Here is an 18,932-nt window from a genome sequence, read left to right on the forward strand (position 1 = left end):
TAAAACATGAATGAGAGCTAAGAAATATGAAAGATACAATAATATGGTCCAACAGAATGTAGAGAAATGGGAGTGAGGCAATATTCATAAAGATAATGACTAACACCTTCCAGAATTGATTAGAAACAAACAAAATAATATCATGAAACACGACAAGTAAAAATAAATCCCCCTCTATATATATTGCAGTAAAATTGCAGAACCATAAAAAAGGCCTTAAAGGGAAGTTAGAGAACCCTCAAGAATTCACAAAAGCTGAAAGAGTTCTAATAAATGAACTCAGCAAGGGAGTTCGCCTAAGAACATTGAAACTTAGGTTCACACGAATGCACAAATATGTATAGCACCATCATTTATAGTAGCCCCCAACTATAAACAACCCACATCCCCATCAACCGATGACTAGATAAAATGTGATATATTCGCACAATAGAAAATTATTCCGCCTTAAAGATGTGAAGTACTGATAAATAATGCAACATGGGTGAACCTTGAAAACATTATGCTATATGAAAGAAGCCAGACATGCAAGGCTACATAATGAATATATGATTCCATTTCCATGAAATATTCAGAATAGGCAAATCTATAGAGACAGAAAGTATATTGGTGGTTGCCTGGGGGAAAGGGGGAGTGACTACTTACCCGTACAGGCATTCTCTTTGAGGTGGTGAAAATGTTCTGGAATTAGATAGCAGTGATGGTTGCACAGCCTTGTGAGTGTATTAAAAACCACTGAATTGGCTCTGGCAAAGTGGCTCAGTTGGTTGGAGTGTCATCCTGTACACGGAAAGTTTGCAGTATCGATCCCTGTCAGGGTGTGGGGAGGCAACTGATGGATGTCTCTGTCTCTCTCTGTTTCCCTCCCTCCCTCTCTTTAAAAAAAATCAATAAAAATATATTCTCGGGTGAGTATTAAAAAATAAAACTTTGCCTGGCCAGCATGGCTCAGTGGTTGAGCATTGATCCAGGAGATCAAGGTTCGACTCCCAGTCAGGGCACATGCCCTGGTTGTGGGCTTGATCCCCAATAGGGGGTGTGCAGGAGGCAGCCAGTCAATGACTCTCATCATTGATGTTTCTATCTCTCTCCCACTCCCTGCCCCTCTCTGAAATCAATAAAGACATATTTTAAAAAAATAAAAATAAAACCTTGAATTGTATACTTCAAAAGGTTGAATTCTTTGGTATGTGAATTATATCTAAAAAATTTAAGAAGTTATAGTGGAAAAAAAACCCACCAGAAGGTAAAGAAAAATAACTTAAAAGGAACAACAATCCTAAGAGCAAGCTCCTCAACGGCAATAATAGGAGCAATAATACAATGGAATAATATTTTTAAGGAATTAAGAAAGAAGTTATTTTTAACAAGATGCTGTGGAATTCTATACAGCAGGCCTTTGATTAATGTTTTGTTCAACACCCTTTGGCATAGTTTTGATGAGATGCCTTGGAACTTAATTCTTGTTTATATCAATTAGCCATTGGTAAAGTTGGTTCCATCATACGTCATTTTGCCCCAGCTCTAAGAACCTATTGATGGCTTTAAGCGAGGACTTACTATATCTGCTAAATTATCATTGGAAGTCAGTGAGCAAAGTAAAGATATTTTCAGACAAATGTTAAATTGAGGTTTGTCACTATCAGATTTTCACTGAAATAATTGCTAAGGGATATAGTTGAGAAAGAAAGCAGAAAGGTATTAGATCCAAGAGGGAATGCTGAGCAGAGAAATTGGGAAATATATGAGTAAATCTAAGGAAGCAATTATTGCATAGAACAATAATAATTACTAATTTGGCCATATGAAGGCAAGATAGACCTGAAATGCTGGACCACAATGACGTATATTTAGAAGGAGTGGGGGACAATTGGAGTTAGGATCTTTTAATTTTGTTCAGAAGGACAGTTGTGATGCTGGTTAATCTTAGACAAGAGTACCTGTTAAAACTTTAATAATAACTACTTTTTAAAAAAGAATAAGCCCAGCCAGGCGTGGCTCAGCAGTTGAGCGTCGACCTAGGATCCAGGCGATCGGGGTTCGATTCCCGGTCAGGGCACATGCCTGGGTTGTGCACTCAATCCCCAGTCGGGGGCCTGCAGGAGGCAGCCAATCAGTGACTCATCATTGATGTTTCTCTCTTCCTCTCCTTTCCTCTCTCTGAAATCAATAAAGATATATTTAAAAAAAGAGAGAGAGAGAATAAAGCAGTGTATAATTTCCAAACTAATGGAATGGGTTAAAAATTACTTGATTAATCCAAAGAGACCTGCCATCCAGAAAAAAAGAAGAAAGGTAGAGTAAGGGCATTTGGGGGAGAGCAGGACACAGTATTGTATAATGAAATTGGGAAGGTGACATTTAAATAAAGTCTTGAAGGAGGTGTGGGGATTTTTGCCATTGTATAGCTGAGGGAAAGACTTTCCAGGTAGAGGAAATAATTAGTGCATGGTCCTAGTAGCTAGATATGTCAATGTGAAATTAGCAGCCATTCTGGAAGGTTTGGGGCAGATAAGTGAAATCATCTGATTTATGCTTTAAAAAGTATCACTGTTGCCCGGCCGGGCGTGGCTCAGCAGTTGAGCATCGACCTAGGATCCAGGAGATGGTGGTTCGATTCTTGCCCAGATTGTGGGCTCGATCCCCAGTTGGGGGCATGCGGGAGGTGTCAGGTCAATGACAACTCTCTCATCGTTGATGTTTCAACTCTCTCCCTCTCCTTTCCTCTCTCTGAAGTCAATAAAGATATATTTTTTAAAAAAAAAGGATCATGCTTGTTCTGAGAAGAGACTGGGAATAGGAAACAGTCAACTAGAGGGACTATTTAGGAGGCTTTTAATCCAGGCAAGAGATAAATAATGGGTTTATCTTCAAACAGCACTCTTAATTGACTAAAAGAAAATGTATTTTCTCCTACTCTAGTTTCTCAGTCTTTACAGGGTCATCAACTTGGTTGCTACTCTGAAATATATCTGGAAGTGCTTGACCTTAAATTGCCCCAGATTCTTCTCTATTTCATTGATCATACTTAATGAAACAGAAATGGTTTTTTCCTCATTCTAAATTCTGAAAGGAACTAATCAAGTGCTAGCTAATTGTGAAGTGCTCAAGTTCCTAGGAGCAGCTGGACTCCTGGGATTGGGAGATTGGAGAAGCTTCAGGGATTTGCACCATGCATCCTACTCCATACCCTATACTGTGTCAGGCTAGGAAGCAGACTTCTCAGGTAAAATTATGGCCGCCCCTTAATTTAGATTTTCTGAGTACTTGCTAGTTACTGAAGGGAGGGATTTTGAAGGCTGGGAACCCTCCAAATATGGCCACACTTCACTAGTATCACAGATATGGCACAGTGTACCTTGGTCCTTGTTCCAATATCCACTGAGATGACCATGGTAAAGATGTAAAAAGGTGAAATGCCAGACCTAGCTCTGAGTGCCCAAGTGACTGGGATAGTACAGTAGTCTGCCCTTATCTGCAGTTTTGCTTTCTGCACTTTCAGTTACCCACAGTCCACCATGGCCTAAAAACATTAAGTGGAAAATTCTAGAGAGAAGCAATTCATAAATTTTAAATTGTGCACCTTTTTGAGTAGTGTGACGAAATCTTGCACTCTCTGGCTTCGTCTTGCCCAGGAATGAATCATCCCTTTGTCCAGCATATCCCCACTGTATACATTACCTGCCTATTCGCTTAATAGGTGGCTCAGTTATTAGGATTGACTGTCACTATCACAGTGCTTGTGTTCAGGTAACCCTTATTTTATTTAATAATGACCCTTTTTTTTTACACTATACTGTAAAATGTACCTTTTATTACAATATATTGTTATAATTGTTCTATTTTATAATTAGTTGTTAATCTTTTATCATCCCTAATTTATGAATTAAACTTTATCATAGGTATGTATGTATAGGACAAATCACATTGTATATAGGGTTTGGTACTATCTGCGGTTTCAGGCATCCACTGGAGATCTGGGAGGTGTCCCTGCAGATCAGAGGAGACTGCTGTATTGGGCGGCAGTCTGGTTTAACCAAAAGGCAGTCGAGGATCAACTCAGGGGGCTTCCAGGTTACCTCCCATCAGCTGAGGGTTAGTGTGCCTGACTCTGTAAACATCCAATACTTTCATCTTACTGGGGAAAAACAATTAAGACTTTTTATCTTCTGGGATCCTGGGGAAATGGCCAGTCTGGACAAATTAGCCAGTTCCTAGTTTTGGATCTCAGCTGAGTCATGGCATCTGTACTGGGGTTCCTGACCTTTTTTTCCCCTGGCAGCTGTTGCTGATTTGCCAAGTGAGATTATGTGTACCTTCATAAAAGGCATGTGGCCCAGACATTTGATCCTTCAGTGTTTTGAATTGTATTTTAAATTTTAAATAAGATCATGGCAAATGAAATTAGTATCAATTATCTGTCCCTGCAGTTCTAAGAGGTCTTTATTTCTATACACAAGGACTTTAGACATAATGGTTTGATATGCCTTACATGTGCCAGGTGTACAGGTATCCTCTTTTATTTTCATCCTGTAACAAATCATGCTCATCCATGCGTTCATTCATTTAACAAATATTTATCGGGAGCCTATCATGTGCCAGGCAGTGTTCCACATATTGAGGAATACAGCAGTAAACAAAGCGTGCACAAGCCCTTGTCCTTGTAGAATTTAGATTCTCATGGGAAGAGGGACAGCAAACAAAATGAATGTGCAAAATATATACTGTAAGGAGTGGTAAGTGCTGTGGATAAAAATATCTCCGGAAAGGGGGGTAAGAGAGTTTGAGAGACGGTTAAAATTTTAAGTAGAATGATCGGGGAAATTTGTTGAGAAGATTGTACTTGAGCAAAAACCTGATGGAGATAAGGAGCAAGCCATGAGGCTATCTGCGGGAAATACAGGCAAAGGAAATAACATTTTTAAAGGCCCTGAGGCAGCAGCATCTTGACATATTCTGAGAAAAGTAAAAAGTGTAGCTGGAGTAGAGTAAGGGAAAGAGAGAGTAGAGATCTGGACCCTGAAAAGTCTTGTATGCTCTTGTAAGAACACTGACTTTTACTCTCAGTGAGACAGGGAACATTTTAAGCAGAGAAGTGACTTTGATATTACTTACATTTAAAAAAATTTGCAACTGTGTTAAGGTATGATTGAATTATATAATAGAATGTATATGTTTAAAGCATCTGTGAAAACATGAGCACAGTCAAGATCATGAACATATCTGTAACTCCCAGAAGATTCCTAATGCCTCTTTATAATCCCTCCCCACCTCTTGTCTGGCAGCCACTAATCTGCTGTTTGTCGCTGTAGATTAGTTAGCATTTTCTTGAATTTTATATAAATGGAGTTGTTCAGAATGTGCTCTTTTATGTTTGGCTTCTTGCTTTCAGCATAATTATTTTGAGATTCATCCATTGTGTGAATCAGTAGTTATTCCTTTTTATTGCTCAGTAGAATTCCATTGTATGGATATATTATAATTTGTTTATCATTCACCTGTTAGTGAACATTTGAGGTAGTTTCTAGTTTTTAGTTGTCACAGAGTATAAACAGCATATTGTTGGGTCCTGTTACTTTATCCACTCTGATAAGCTCTGCCTTAATTGAATATGCATTTAGAGCATTTACATTTATATTTTATGTGATTAGTGGTATAATTGTGTTATTTTAATTTTTACTCACTGATTTTAGAGAAAGAGAGAGAAACATCGATTTATTGTTCCACTTACTTATGCATTTATTGGTTGCTTCTTGCATTTGACCTGACCAGAAATCGAAATTGAACCTGCAACCTTGGTGTATCAAGATAACGCTCTAACCAGCTGAGCTACCTGGCCAGGGCTGGTGTAATTGGGTTTTAACCTATTATCTTGCTATTTGTTTTCTGTTTGGTTCAACTGTACTTGTTCTCCCTTTGTTATATTTCTGCCTTCTTTTGAAATTATTATTATTATGTTTTTTATTTTTTTTAGAGACAGAGGAAGGGAAGAGAGAGAGAGAGACAGAGACATTGATATGAGAGAGAAACAGGAATCAGTTGCCTCCTGTATGCGCCCTGACCGGGGATTGAACATGCAACCTAGGTATGTGCCCTGACTGGGAATCAAACCTGCAGCCTTTTGGTGCATGGGATGATGCTCCGGCCAACCCGGCCACCTGGCCAGGGCTTGAGGATTGCCTTTAAGCTTTGTTAGGTGGGATCAAAGTAACATTTGGGACTAATTTTTCCTTGCTGCTGTCTTGTAAATTATCAGGTTTTCCCCCTCTGGTTGGTGGAAACACAAACTATTCCCCACCTTGTGTGAGCACCAGGGAAAATTCCGCCTGTTACTTTTCTTGGTATTTTCCTCAACTGGTAAGGAGGGAGGAAATACCTGTTGAGGGAAGTAGTGTGAGCCATAATGTACAGATGTCTTTGAGGTACTTTCCTCAACTCAGGGAGATTGCAAGGCTCTGTGTGGGTCACCTCCCTGTGCTATTGCTGGGAAATCTTTCCAGATAGTAAATTCAGGCAGTCCTGGGACTCACCTTGTTTGTTTCCCTTTCCTTTTTTCCCCCTCTTTCCTTTCTTAAATTTTACTATTTTTATTTTATTTATTTATTTATTTATTTATTTATTTATTTATTTATTTATTATTTATTTTTAATTGATTACAGAGTGAGGAAGGGGGGGGAGAGAGAGAGAGAGAGAGAAACATCAATGATGAGAGTCATTGATCAGCTGCCTCCTGCATGTCCCCTGCTGGAGATCAAGCCCACAACCTGGGCATGTGCCCTGACCGGGAATCGAACCAGGATTTCCTGGATCATAGGTCGATGCCATGCCAGCTGGGCTGTTTCCCTTTTCTTAGTGTTCACTGTTCTGCATTGCTTGTTGTCCAATGCCTGAAAATTGTTTCTTTTGTTTTGCCCAGCTTCCTAGTTGTATAACATGAGAGGGTAAATCTATTCCTTGTTACTTCATCATGGTTGGAAGTGGAAATCTTTCCTGATTTATATTTTAAAGGGTGTTTGTTGAGAATAGGTTATAGGGGAACAGAAGTAGAAGCAAGAATAGCAGTGAGGAAGCTATTTTAGATAAGAGGTGATGATGGCTTGGTCCAAGGGGTAGTGGTGGAAAAGTGAGAAATGATCAGACTTTGAATATATTTTAATGTTAAAGCAAACAAGATTTACGATGAATTGATATATAAAAGAATGAGAGAAGTCTAGAATGACACCTAAGGTTTATGTTATCTTCATTGTGTATTTGAGAACACAAAAGCATAAGAATTTATGAGACTTGCTCAAAGTGAAACAGCCAGTCTCAAACTCAGATCTAATTACAAAGCCCTGTTCTACTGTACTCCATTGACACAGAGACTGTGAGTAGTATAAACCACAAGTACTAAAGGAGTTCAAAGAACGGAAAGATATCTTCCTGCTTGAAGGAATAAAGGAGAATTCACACAAAAACTCATTTGAGCTCATGGTTCCTAAAGAATGGGTAGAATTTGGTAAGGAGGGAGGAAATACCTGTTGAGGGAAGTGGTGTGAGCCATAATAATAAGCTTTCCAAAGGTCAGTGTGGTTTCATATATACATCCTATAAAATTTTTAATGTTCAAAACTTAAGGGCCTAGAGTCATTCTTTTTGGTATATTTGTATCTTATTTGTTCTTAGAACAACTCTAAATAAGGATAGGTGTGCTTCTTTATAAGACAACACAAAAGATAAACCCTTACCCAAGAACCTTCACTAAGAAAAAGTGATTTTTTACAGTCGGATTGATTTGAATGGCCATGAAAAACAGTTTGAATTATATTCGAACTGTGATGGGAAGCCACTGGAGGTTTTAAGAAAGAATTCACATGATCTCATCTATGGTTTTAAAAATACTACTCTGGCTGATGGCAAAGAATAGACTGGTGGGGGCAGGGGGCGGGCAGGAAGAACCAAAGTGGAAAGATCATTCAGAAAACGTTTATAGACTTGAACCCGGGGGTAATGAGAAGTGTTTGGACTCAGCCTATATTTTAAAGGTATAATCCGCAGAACTTGCTGGTTGTTTTGGGTGTTGGTGTGAAGTAAAAAGAAAAATCAACAGTGACTCATAGGTTTTTGCCTCGCTTCTGGATGAATGGTGGTGCCATGTAATGAGATAAATACAACTTAGGGAAGAGTAGCATGTTCTAGAGGGAAATTCAAGAGCTCTGTTTTGGAAATGTTAAGTTTGAGATGCCTTTTAGACATCCAGTTGGAGATGTTAATAGACGTTTGGATATGTGCGTGTTGGAGTCAGGAGAGACAGAATTAGCAGTAATAAGCTGGATATCATCAGCATCATAGATTTAAAGCTATGAAACTGGAAAAATAATTTAGGGAATGAATATAGGGAGTGAAGAAAAGATATTTCAGATCTGAACATTAGAGTACTAAATGATTTAGAGCTCAGGAGGAGAAGGAACTAGCAAAGGAGAGTGAAAAATGAGCAGCTGGTGAGATGGGAGGAAAAGTATTATGTTCTAGAAACTAAATGAAGTATCTCAGGAAGAGTTACACAGATATTAGATTGAATGAAAGAAGCCACACACACACAAAATGCATAATTCATAATTCTACTTATAGGAAGTTCAGCAAAACAAAATTAATATATGGTGATAGAAGAAAGGGGTTGGGGGACAAGGAGTTGACAGGAAAGGGGCACATGGGTGGGAACTTTCTGGGGTAGTGGAGGTATCCTCTCTCATTTGGTGTGTTGTTTTATGGATGTGTATAATTGTTAAGGCTCATTGAACAGAACACTTAAGATCTGTATATCTTAGAAAAGGGGTTAAAACTGTCAAATGATGCTGAGAAATTACATGAGGACTGAGAATTGACTTGTCAGTGGGGACCTTGAAAACTGTAAGCTTTTTTTTGAAGATCATGTAGTAGAGAGACACTGTTGAATTAGAGAATAGAAGTCTTGGACATTTGATGGCGACTGAGGTAATGAGGGCTGCTTATGATTAGATTAGTTCTGATGGTTTCTTGGGGAAAGATACTTATCATTTCTCATCATAATCTTGTTCTTGAAATTGATCTTAATCCTTCCAGTGGTTTCTCATCACATTTCCCATAGCTCTATGACAGTCTGCCAGCCCTACAGAGTCTGGCTGTGGCCTACCCCTTAGCTTCTATAACCTACTTCTTGTCCTGTCATTCTCTCCTGCCGCCCATTTCACTTCTTTGCGATTTCTTGAACATTTTCTTTCTCTCTTTCATCATAGTACTATTCACTCCAGTTTGAGGATAGAGACTTTCTCTTCTTCCCTCTACTGTTTACCTTCTGGCACCTAGAACAGTGCCTGGTGCATAGATGTTCAGTAAATATTTGCTTGAATGAAGATAAATGGCAAGCTTCCCTAATGCCTTTAAAAGATGGGCTGACTTTCAAATAACTGTATTTTAGTAGTGGGTATAGCACAAACCAGGTTTCCATCACGATTTGGTTTTCTCCAACCACAAGAAAAAGCCTGAGGCATTAACATGTAATGGAAAACCAACTTTATAAAAGGAACTCAGGCCTGTTTTGAAATTTATGGTGAGGTGAGAATATTACTTAATTCATGGATTAAGCAATTAAAAAAATAACTTCATAGATCAAGTTAATAGTTCTGTTTTTATTGCCAGAACATTCATTTTTATGAGGTATGAGAACATTTATGACTTGTGATTTTTGTTTTCTAAATCAAATTTGCAATGATTATTCTTCATAGATAGCATTTAAGAAATGATTGTTACCTTTAGGGAGCTCCTTGTGTTTGCTTGGAAAGCAGAAGCTAAAATGGCAGTGGCAGTGGCAATGCAAAGTAAAAGTTAAAACTGACAGAAGTTACTCCAAGGTGGAACATGGTGAATTATGAAATCTCACTGGTGCAAATGGTAATTGTTAACCCAGTTTAAAACAATATACTGCTCAGCCCATGGAACGGTGTCATTCCTTTGTTCCTCAATAGCCATTCAAGGTCCCTGGGCCCATGGCATGGCCCTGTTATAACTAACATTTGTGTTTTCATTGTAGTTGTCGGACAAGTAACCGCAAGAGTTTGATTGTGACCTCTAGCACATCACCTACACTACCACGGCCGCACTCACCACTCCATGGACACACAGGTGAGTACTTGAAGGTTAAGAAAGGTGGAATGGCCCGGCGTGGCTCAGCGGTTGAGCGTCGACCTAGGATCCAGGCGATTGGGGTTCGATTCCTGGTCAGGGCACATGCCCAGTTGCGGGCTCGATCAATGACTCTCTCATCATTGATGTTTCTATCTCTCTCCCTCTCCTTTCCTCTCTCTGAAATCAGTAAAGATATATTAAAAAAAAAAGGTGGAATGAAATATGCCCAATTTCTTTCCTACGTCTCACTTTGTGCAATTCACATGACATTGTCACTTCAGTTTGCTGACTGAAGCATACAGAGCTCATGAGCATGCTTTCTGTGGGAGAATGTGTTCTGTCTGTTTTTGACTTAGTTGTTTCTTTCCTTGACTGTCCACATTTCTTTCGGTCTTGTGCTTGTTTATCTTGGGACTCAGTGTGTACTCTGGGCCACAGCCTCTGTTCTCGCGTGTTAAGAGTGTATTATGGCTCCAATTATCTGGAGCCATGTGATAAGAGCTCCATTAACATTTTGTCCTACCATGCCCAAATATTAAAGCTCACAGTGATGATTTCCTGCCTCATGGGATTTCTGATAACTTTCCCTCTGTTAGAACAGGAGTCAACAAAAATGAGAGAAGTATTTGTTTCATGGTGACACTGATTTCACATACTGGAATTGAAGCAAATGATCTCATGCATTCAGACTCTGTTTCATATGGCCTCCTCCAGACAATAGGAGGACTGATTTACTTGCCTCTGGCTGGGAAATATATAAAAATCATGAGGCAGAAGACCTCATTTGAGTTAGCCATGTATTTTGCTCTAGACATGAATCCTTGTGTCCCAGAAGAGCCAGATGAGGTGACTCAGCTTTGTTGAAAGGGGTGCTGCACTGCTATACTATTCATTGCTACACTTTTTACACTGGAAGTTCCAGATCAAGGGGTAGTGGAAATGGAGCAGGCTTGAAACCATAGAAAGCCATTCAGAACTTGCTGCCTGGGTTTGGTAAGCAGTGGGCCTTGTCTGTCTTTGGGCAATAAAAGAATACCAAGTAGTGAAACAGTCATCATGAAGCCAAATAAGACAGGTATGTTCTACTTGGGTTTGTCTCTTTGCTCACAGTTTTTTGTGTCTTTGGAGGGAGAAAGTGAGAGTGCATGTGGAGTAGTTGTTTGAGTACTGTGAGAGTCTAGTGATTCTGAAATTGGTCTTTGTCCTTGACAGAGGGTCTCACTTTACTGGGCCCAGATCCAGCTATTTAGTGTGCTCATGGCCCTTCTCCAAGAATCAGTTAAACTCTCAAACACTAACTTTTACATTAGAGGACACTACCAAGAGCACAGAGTATGTGTGTGTGGGGGCAGCCCAGGGAATTTAAGACATGCTTGGCCTTTAAAGCAAAGATCTCATTGCGCTTAGGTAGTTTCCCCCATAAAATTGACTGGGTTATACATTAGCTCAGATAGCACATTCTACCCTGGAACTTTGTAAAAACTCAGCATATATCTGACCTGGCCTTTTCATCATATAGAAGTAAATTTAGCACATCTAGACCTTGTTCCAACTGTAATGTGAGTACTGGGCAGTAATTACTACTCACTGCTCCTCTCTAAGATGATTATCTCTCTATTTAGATTCCTGGCAGTTAGGGTTTAGGACTAAATCTCCCCTTCTCGCCTGGCTGGGCATGGCTCAGTGGTTGAGCTGACCTAGGTTGAGCTGGACCTAGGATCCAGGAGATTACTGGTCAGGGCATTTGCCCGGGTTGTGGGCTCGATCCCCAGTATGGGGCATGCAGGAGGCAGCCGATCAGTGACTCTCATCATTGATGTTTCAACTGTCTCTTTCCCCCTCTCCCTTCCTCTCTGAAATCAATAAAGATATATTTAAAAAACAAACAAAGAATTAAATCGTCCCTTCTCAAGTGGCTAGGGAAAGCCATCATTGATTGAGGACATCATTAGACCTTTCGGCCTGCCTGGGTCTGTGGACTCTAGCTTTGACTTAATATCTGTAAAATGCTCAGTTACCATCATCATAAATGTTAGCTATCATTATTATCTCTCCTCAAATCACTGCAAAAAACCCAGGTGGATATCATTATATGTATCTACCATTATATTATGCAGATAGTTTCACTGTCCTAAATATTCTCTGTGCTCTGCCTACTCATCCCTCCTTTGCCCAAGCCTTGGCAACCACTAATCTTTTCACTGTCTCTATAGTTTTGCCTTTTCCAGAATGCCATATAGTAGTTGGAATCATATAGTATAGTATAGTATAGCCTTTTTGGGTTGGTTTATTTCACTTATTAATATGCATTCCTCCATGTCTTATCATGGCTTCATAGTTCATTTTCTTTTCAGCACTGTATAATATTCCATTGTCTGGATGTAACAGTTTATCCACTCACCTAGTAAAAGATATCTTGATGACTTCTAAGTTTTGGAAATTATGAAGAAAGCTGATGTAAACATCTATGTGCCGATTTTTGTGTGGACTTAATTTTCAGTACAATTGGGAAAATACCAAGGAACATGATTGCTGGATCATATGGTTAAGGGTATGTTTAGTTTTGAAAGAAACTGCTAAATAGTGTTCCAAAGTGACTGTACCATTTTATATTACTACCAGCAACAAATGAGCATTCCTGTTGTTCTACATCTTCACCTGCATTTGGTGCTGCCAGTGTTTTGGAATTTGGCCATTCTGATAGGTTTGTAGTGGTATCTGCTTGTTTCAATTTACATATCTCTAATGATGTTGGACATCTTTTCATATGCTTACTTGCCATCTGTTTTTTTTATTTTTTAAAATTATTTATTAGTTTTAGAAAGAGAGAGAGAAGGAAACATCGATTTGTTGTTACATTATTTACTTATGCATTCATTGGTTGCTCCTTGTATGTGCCCTGACCTGAGATCAAACCCGCATCCTTGGTGTGGGATGTCCACACATTGGAATGACGCTTTAACCAACTGACAACTGAGCTACCAGCTAGGGCTATGTATACCATCTTTGCAGCTATTTTCCTGTTAGTGTTAATTATATGGGACATATGTATGTTCTATTAATCCCTAGCTTTACTGTGAGCACCTGGAAGATTCCTCATATTCTACCCTCTAACCAGTACCACACCTGGTCCTTGGAAGGCCAGTCATTGTAGGAAAGTCATGTCCAGGATTTCCTTGAGGTTTTAGCTGAGTAATTTTGGGAACCAATAAAGGGCATCTACCTTTACATGTCAAGGATCAAATTGAGGATATGTGTTAGTCCGTGAGGTGACACTATTGAAAAGAGTAGAGATTTTTTTTTTAAGGCCTTGATAATTCTGAGGAGGCCTTATCCTTGTTAAGTCTTGGCTAACAAAACAACGACTCCAAATCACTTCTCTTGCACCATGGTGGCTTGTGCTAGCCAGGAGATAGAAATAGATCATAGGACATAGGCCTGATCATAGGACATAGGCCTAGATCCACAGAATGGAAAATCCGGAGTTGGTACTAGGTTGAGAGCAGATCTGCTTCAAAGGTTGTGCACTGAGGGTCCCAGTTAAGGGGATGAGTGAAAGCTGAAAATGACTCTTCCTAATTAGTTCTCCCAAAGAGAGTGCCTTTATATAATTGATACAGAGTTGCTACATAGGATTGTTGGGCATTGTTTGAGAGACTGGTTTTTCCTGGATCGTTACAGAAAAACATTAAGTGCTCCCAGACTCTGTTGGATGGAGATAATGGGAAACAATTGGGCAGCTTCATGGCACCTTGGGACATCTATATCCTTTACAGGAAACAGACTGTCGAGTTGAGCACAGAAATGAGAATGTGGACAGGGACTGGCTGAGTGGTCAGCACATCATGGAGGATGGCCTTTTGAATAGAGACACATTGTAGCTTCTGCCAGCTAGGGACTCTTGATAACCAGCCCCCAGCTGGAAGTTAGACCAGAGAAGCATAGCAGGCTTAGGTTGGAGAACTATTGTGACTAGTGCAAAGGGAAGCACACAGTTCTGTTCAAAGCTTCTGAGCTGTAGTTAGCAAGTTACAGGGGACTTGTAATTAATGTGAAAATTAATAAGGAAATGCGGGTAATGCCTACACCGTGAGGAGGTTGAGCATGCTTTGCAAACTTGGGGGCCTTGTGTATGGGCTATTTTAAAGAACGCTGCTATCCTAAGTCCTCACCTGAGAACTTCAGTTTCCTTGAAGCACACATATTTCTGGGTTAGCCCCTTGGATGCAGGGTGCAGAGATATATGTGCAAGAGGCTTTTGGACCAGGAGTGCTGTTGCCCTTTGAGAAATGTTTGAGCATTTGGCCATTCCATCTGTAGTGAATGAGTTCTTCAAGCCTTTGGAAAGTTGGGTTAACTCAACTAGGCATATTGGAACCCGAGGTGTTCCTAGGAGGGCAGGAAATTGGCAAGTTGCTGCTGGATCTAGAATGGATGTCTGGGAGACAGCGATGTCTAAAGACAACTAGGGTACAAGGGAGAAACCTCTGGGCCGCCACACTTTTACAGAGAGAGAATCATTAAACTAATGGTGGGCCTGAAAAAATAACCATATGTGCTAATTGCCAATGCTAGGGGAAGATTTCTTCCCTAAAGGTTTTCTCAACCCCCCTCAGAAGCAAACCTCACAAAATGTTTATTTTCCTTTCCCCATCCGCAGGTAACAGTCCTTTGGACAGCCCCCGGAATTTCTCTCCAAATGCACCTGCTCACTTTTCCTTTGTTCCTGCCCGTAGGTAAGTGGATAGAAAACCTCCTATGTGACTAGCATGTGTGGCACTTGCACGAACGTCAGTTAATGTCAGCTTCCTCCTTTGAGGCACTGCTCTTCCAAGTGTGTTACCTTGGGCTACCAACCACCAAAACTCTTTCCTTGCTTTCCTCACCTGGATTCAAGTTTTGCTTTCTATATGTTCTAGGTATTTGCATTTGAATGTTTGAATGGGCAAGTAGATATTAGGTATGGATTTATTTTTATAATTCTAAGCACAAGTCCCTGGTTTCCTGAAGAGTGTGTTCCAAAACATTAATTATACTCTCTATTGAGAGCTATTCCTAGCATGATCAATGAGAAAGACAATGGGCTCTTTTCCCAGGAGGACCCACAGTTCTGTTTTTACTCCTCTAACTCAGCCAGTTCCAAGGAGCTGGAAGAGGCCTTATATGCCTCCTCTCCTTGGGGATAAAGAGACTACCACATCTTCACTTACCCTCCCATTCATTTAGAAAGATTTGGTGCATTACTGAGCCATCCTTATATTCCTCCTCACATTTCAAGTCCCTGGAACTGATGTAAATTTATCTCTGGCACATGGTAGCAATCCTGACAGCTCAGCCCATTGCCAGGTGTTACCTGGTTTCTGGAGAAATACTAAGCTGACAGAAATGAGTCCATCCCATCTACATACCAAGGCTCCATATACAAATAATTTACTTTTCAGAACATTTTCTAAAATTATTTCTTGGCAGAGTTCATGTTCTTTGATTTTATTTTTTATTTTAAAAATATTCTTGGTTAGAATCAGTCTCTGACATGAAGACCTCCAGAAAAGCTTAGCTTCAGATTTGGAAAAATAACCATGTGTGTTAAACAGGTTTAATGAATAGAGAATGATGTATACAACTTGACCCAGAATTTTATACTTAGAATGTTTTTAAAAGAGATAGCAGAAAAAGAGCAGATTCCTTGAAATAGCATTAATTCACCACTCAAAGGACAACTCAGAAGCAACCTACCCCCTTCCTCTTTAGGAGTTTGTGTATCTGAAAAGACATGGATGGTTGGGAGAAGCTTGATGCCTGACTTGGGTTCCCCTTCTGACCCAGTTGCCTTATTCTGAACAAATATTATCTGAGTATAGCTCAAGGACTCATCTCTCCTATCCTGTGTAACTTCTAATTAGTTAACCGAGGATCCAGGTAGGAACACTTAACAGTAGAGGAATGTGCTATATTGGTGCATTTGTTTTCCAGCCCAGCTGGAAGGTCTTACTTATTCCAGACTTCCTGCCTTGACTGTGTGTGAACTGTAGCCTCAGATTAGGTATGAGCTGGGAGAGCAAGGCCTGTGACTGATCTCTGTAAATGTCATTGAGTCATTTCCCATTCATTCAGTAAATATTTACTGAGCACCTAGTATGCCTAGGCAGTATGCCGATACTTAGTTATATAGTGGTAGCAAAATCGACATAACCCCCACTTTCTTGAAACTTAGTAGAGTCTGTGTAGTCCTTATTCCCTTTGTAAGGAATGCTGTTCCCTCAGCATTCCTTAACTCATCCTTGTCTTTCACTTCTCATCTTAAATGTCAACTCCTCAGAGAGGCCTTCCTTAACCATGCACTTAAAGGAGCCCCCTCGTCATTCTCCATCAAATCGTCCATTTTTATTTTCAAGCTAGTACTTTTCAATACCTGATATTTTCTTATTTGCTTGTTTTCTATTTCCCCTCCACCAGAATCAAAGTCCCTTTAATAGAGATTCCTTAATATGTTGCAAACCGTGTATCCTGAAATGAGCGCTCAGTCAGTGCTCTTGATGAATGGGCAATGAACAAGCAAACAGACAAACACATAGTTAAGAACTGTGACAGGTACCGTGAAGGGAAAGAGCATGATGCTGCATGAGAGTGTAGGACGGGAACGGGGCTGGAGAATCTCTACTGGTTGGTCATCATGTAAGGCCTCTCCGGAGGACTGACTTTTCAGCCAAGACCTGAAGGATAGGAAGGAGCCTGCATGCTGGGAATGATGGTGCAGGCATGCCGACCGTTCCAGGCAGGCGGAATAGCACATTCCATTGGTGCCCTTGTACCTGCTTCATTCCCTGGGCTGTCGGAGTAGGATCAGCTATGGGGCTTTGGGTCCTAGTATTACCGCTCAGATCCCAACGGGTCTGTGCTAGGTGGCATGAAGTTTGAGTCATATGCAGGGAACATGGAACCCTGGGCTGTCCCCTTATAAGGGATACTAGGAAAAGCAGCTGGGTATTGGTGGGGGTGGGGAGGAGCATTTCAACCCTGACAAACAAAGTACTTAGGAATTGTGTTTCCTAGATTACTGAGGTCAGGCTTGAGCCTTACAGGTCATATTAGTTTGGAATATCACACACAAAAAAGATTTAATGACATGCTGAGGATAGGTCCATCAGTCCTACAATTTTATTTCAAACTACACAAGTTTCTAAACAGAAGGTAGTCCTACAATTTTATTTCAAACTACACAAGTTTCTAAACAGAAGGTTTGCCTTTACTAAGCTTGACCAAATGCCAGAGGCCAAACAGATCAGTCTCTCTGGTTCCCTTTGATTCTCACTATAATGTATGTCTTTTCACTACAGCCATGGCCACAGAGCAGACAGGTAATAGCGGATGTGATGGGGCAAGGGGCTGGGAAACTGCTATGCATGGCCAGACAAAATCGTTTTGTGCTTGGTGACAACTGGTGTGCTGAGTCTTCTCTGACTGTGGGTAGAAACATTTCACCTTTCATAACTAGCACAGAGGCCCTAAGAGAGCCCCTCTAGCTGCTGGAACCAAGGCTCAGAGCTCAGATGCTTGGAGGCAGGAATTGCTAAATAGTTGAAAGCGTCTGAGCCTAGAGACAAGTCACCCTCATTCCCACAACTTTCCTTCGTCATCCAGTGAGATGACCAGGCAGGGGAAATGAAGGCATCCTATAGTGACATTTCTTTCTGACTCTGGTGTTCCCTGCTCTTCAGTTTACAGAAAAATGGTTGTCATGCAATTGGTTTCTATTTCTAACTAAAGGAGGAAAAGTCACCTTGAAAAAGTGTACTTGATAAAGGTTTGGGAAATCCCTCCCCTAGTTAGACTAGTCCCATCTTTACTGAGCTGTTTTCCTGGAACTGATTTGCTTTCTTGTGTAGAGCTCCCAGGACCCAACAAAGAGGTTAGAAAGAACATCGTTTTGAGCAGTCTTCTGGACATTTCTATGCCTCAGAGACTAGGTTCCAGCAGAATGGCTGCCTGGGTGGCATGGAGTTTGAGTCATGTGCATGTGGCATGGAACCCTGGGCTGTCCCCTTACAGAAAGTAGTAGGAAAAGCTGCCAGGTATTGGTGAGGGTGGGGAGGAGGGCTTCAAAAGGAGAAGCCCTAGCAAGGGTGATTCTTATTTTTCATTCCTCCTCTCCCTTTCTCCCTCCACCCCTCTTAACTGTGAAGCCTGGAACAAATCACCCAAATCTGGGTGTCTTAGTGTTTTCTCTGAAGACTGAGGTTATTGACCTTAACTTATAAAGGTCTTCCATTGCTAATGTCCTAAGGTTCTGTGGGTAGCAGCAAAGAAGTTTTTCTTCAACTTCAACCAGAGCAGGCTATACCCCCAGTCTCCACAAGAACAAACACTTGTATTACCGTACATCCACAGTCCAGGAAAGAATTAATTGTTTGTGTTATTAAAGCTTCAGACCAGATACCTGCTTTTTTTTCCAAAAAAACACAACACAGCAAAGCACATTACTGTGGTTCTCTATGGTGAGAGCTTAAGGGTGCATCCCCCCAAGAGCAGCAGGAAGCCTGCCTCTAAAACCTCATGAACAGCCAAGGCTGTGCCAGTGCATTCCTGTTTCATAAGTTATTGTCACTCTTTGGCAAATATTTTCCAAGACTGGTTTTGTGGGTCCCACTGATCCTAACTAGCCTTTGACTATTAGCCATCGATTGGAGTCATGAATTCCTTTTTAGTCAGAGATGTCTGTCTTTACAGCGGAAAACACACAATAGGCCATGTAGGAGAGAGACAAGAGAGCATGTCCTGGACTAAGCAGT

At 40.5% G+C, this 18,932-nt stretch overlaps 1 protein-coding gene across 3 annotated transcripts in view; it reads left to right on the forward strand.

Annotated features, from left to right (window-relative positions):
• MAST2 (microtubule associated serine/threonine kinase 2) overlaps positions 1-18,932 on the forward strand; it is a 129,196-nt gene that overhangs the window by 84,606 nt on the left and 25,658 nt on the right. For 2 of the 3 annotated variants that reach the window (XM_087820403.1, XM_016199271.2), the window contains 3 exons: positions 10,049-10,140; positions 14,804-14,879; positions 17,481-17,501. In XM_087820403.1, coding sequence (XP_087676529.1) covers positions 10,049-10,140; positions 14,804-14,879; positions 17,481-17,501 — 189 coding nt within the window. The remainder of the gene's footprint in view (positions 1-10,048; positions 10,141-14,803; positions 14,880-17,480; positions 17,502-18,932) is intronic. The other variant, XM_016199273.2, reaches the window with a different exon arrangement.

The sequence above is a fragment of the Miniopterus natalensis genome, chromosome 9 (assembly GCF_054644295.1).
Source record: "Miniopterus natalensis isolate mMinNat1 chromosome 9, mMinNat1.hap1, whole genome shotgun sequence".
NCBI classification, from domain to species: Eukaryota; Metazoa; Chordata; class Mammalia; order Chiroptera; family Miniopteridae; genus Miniopterus; species Miniopterus natalensis.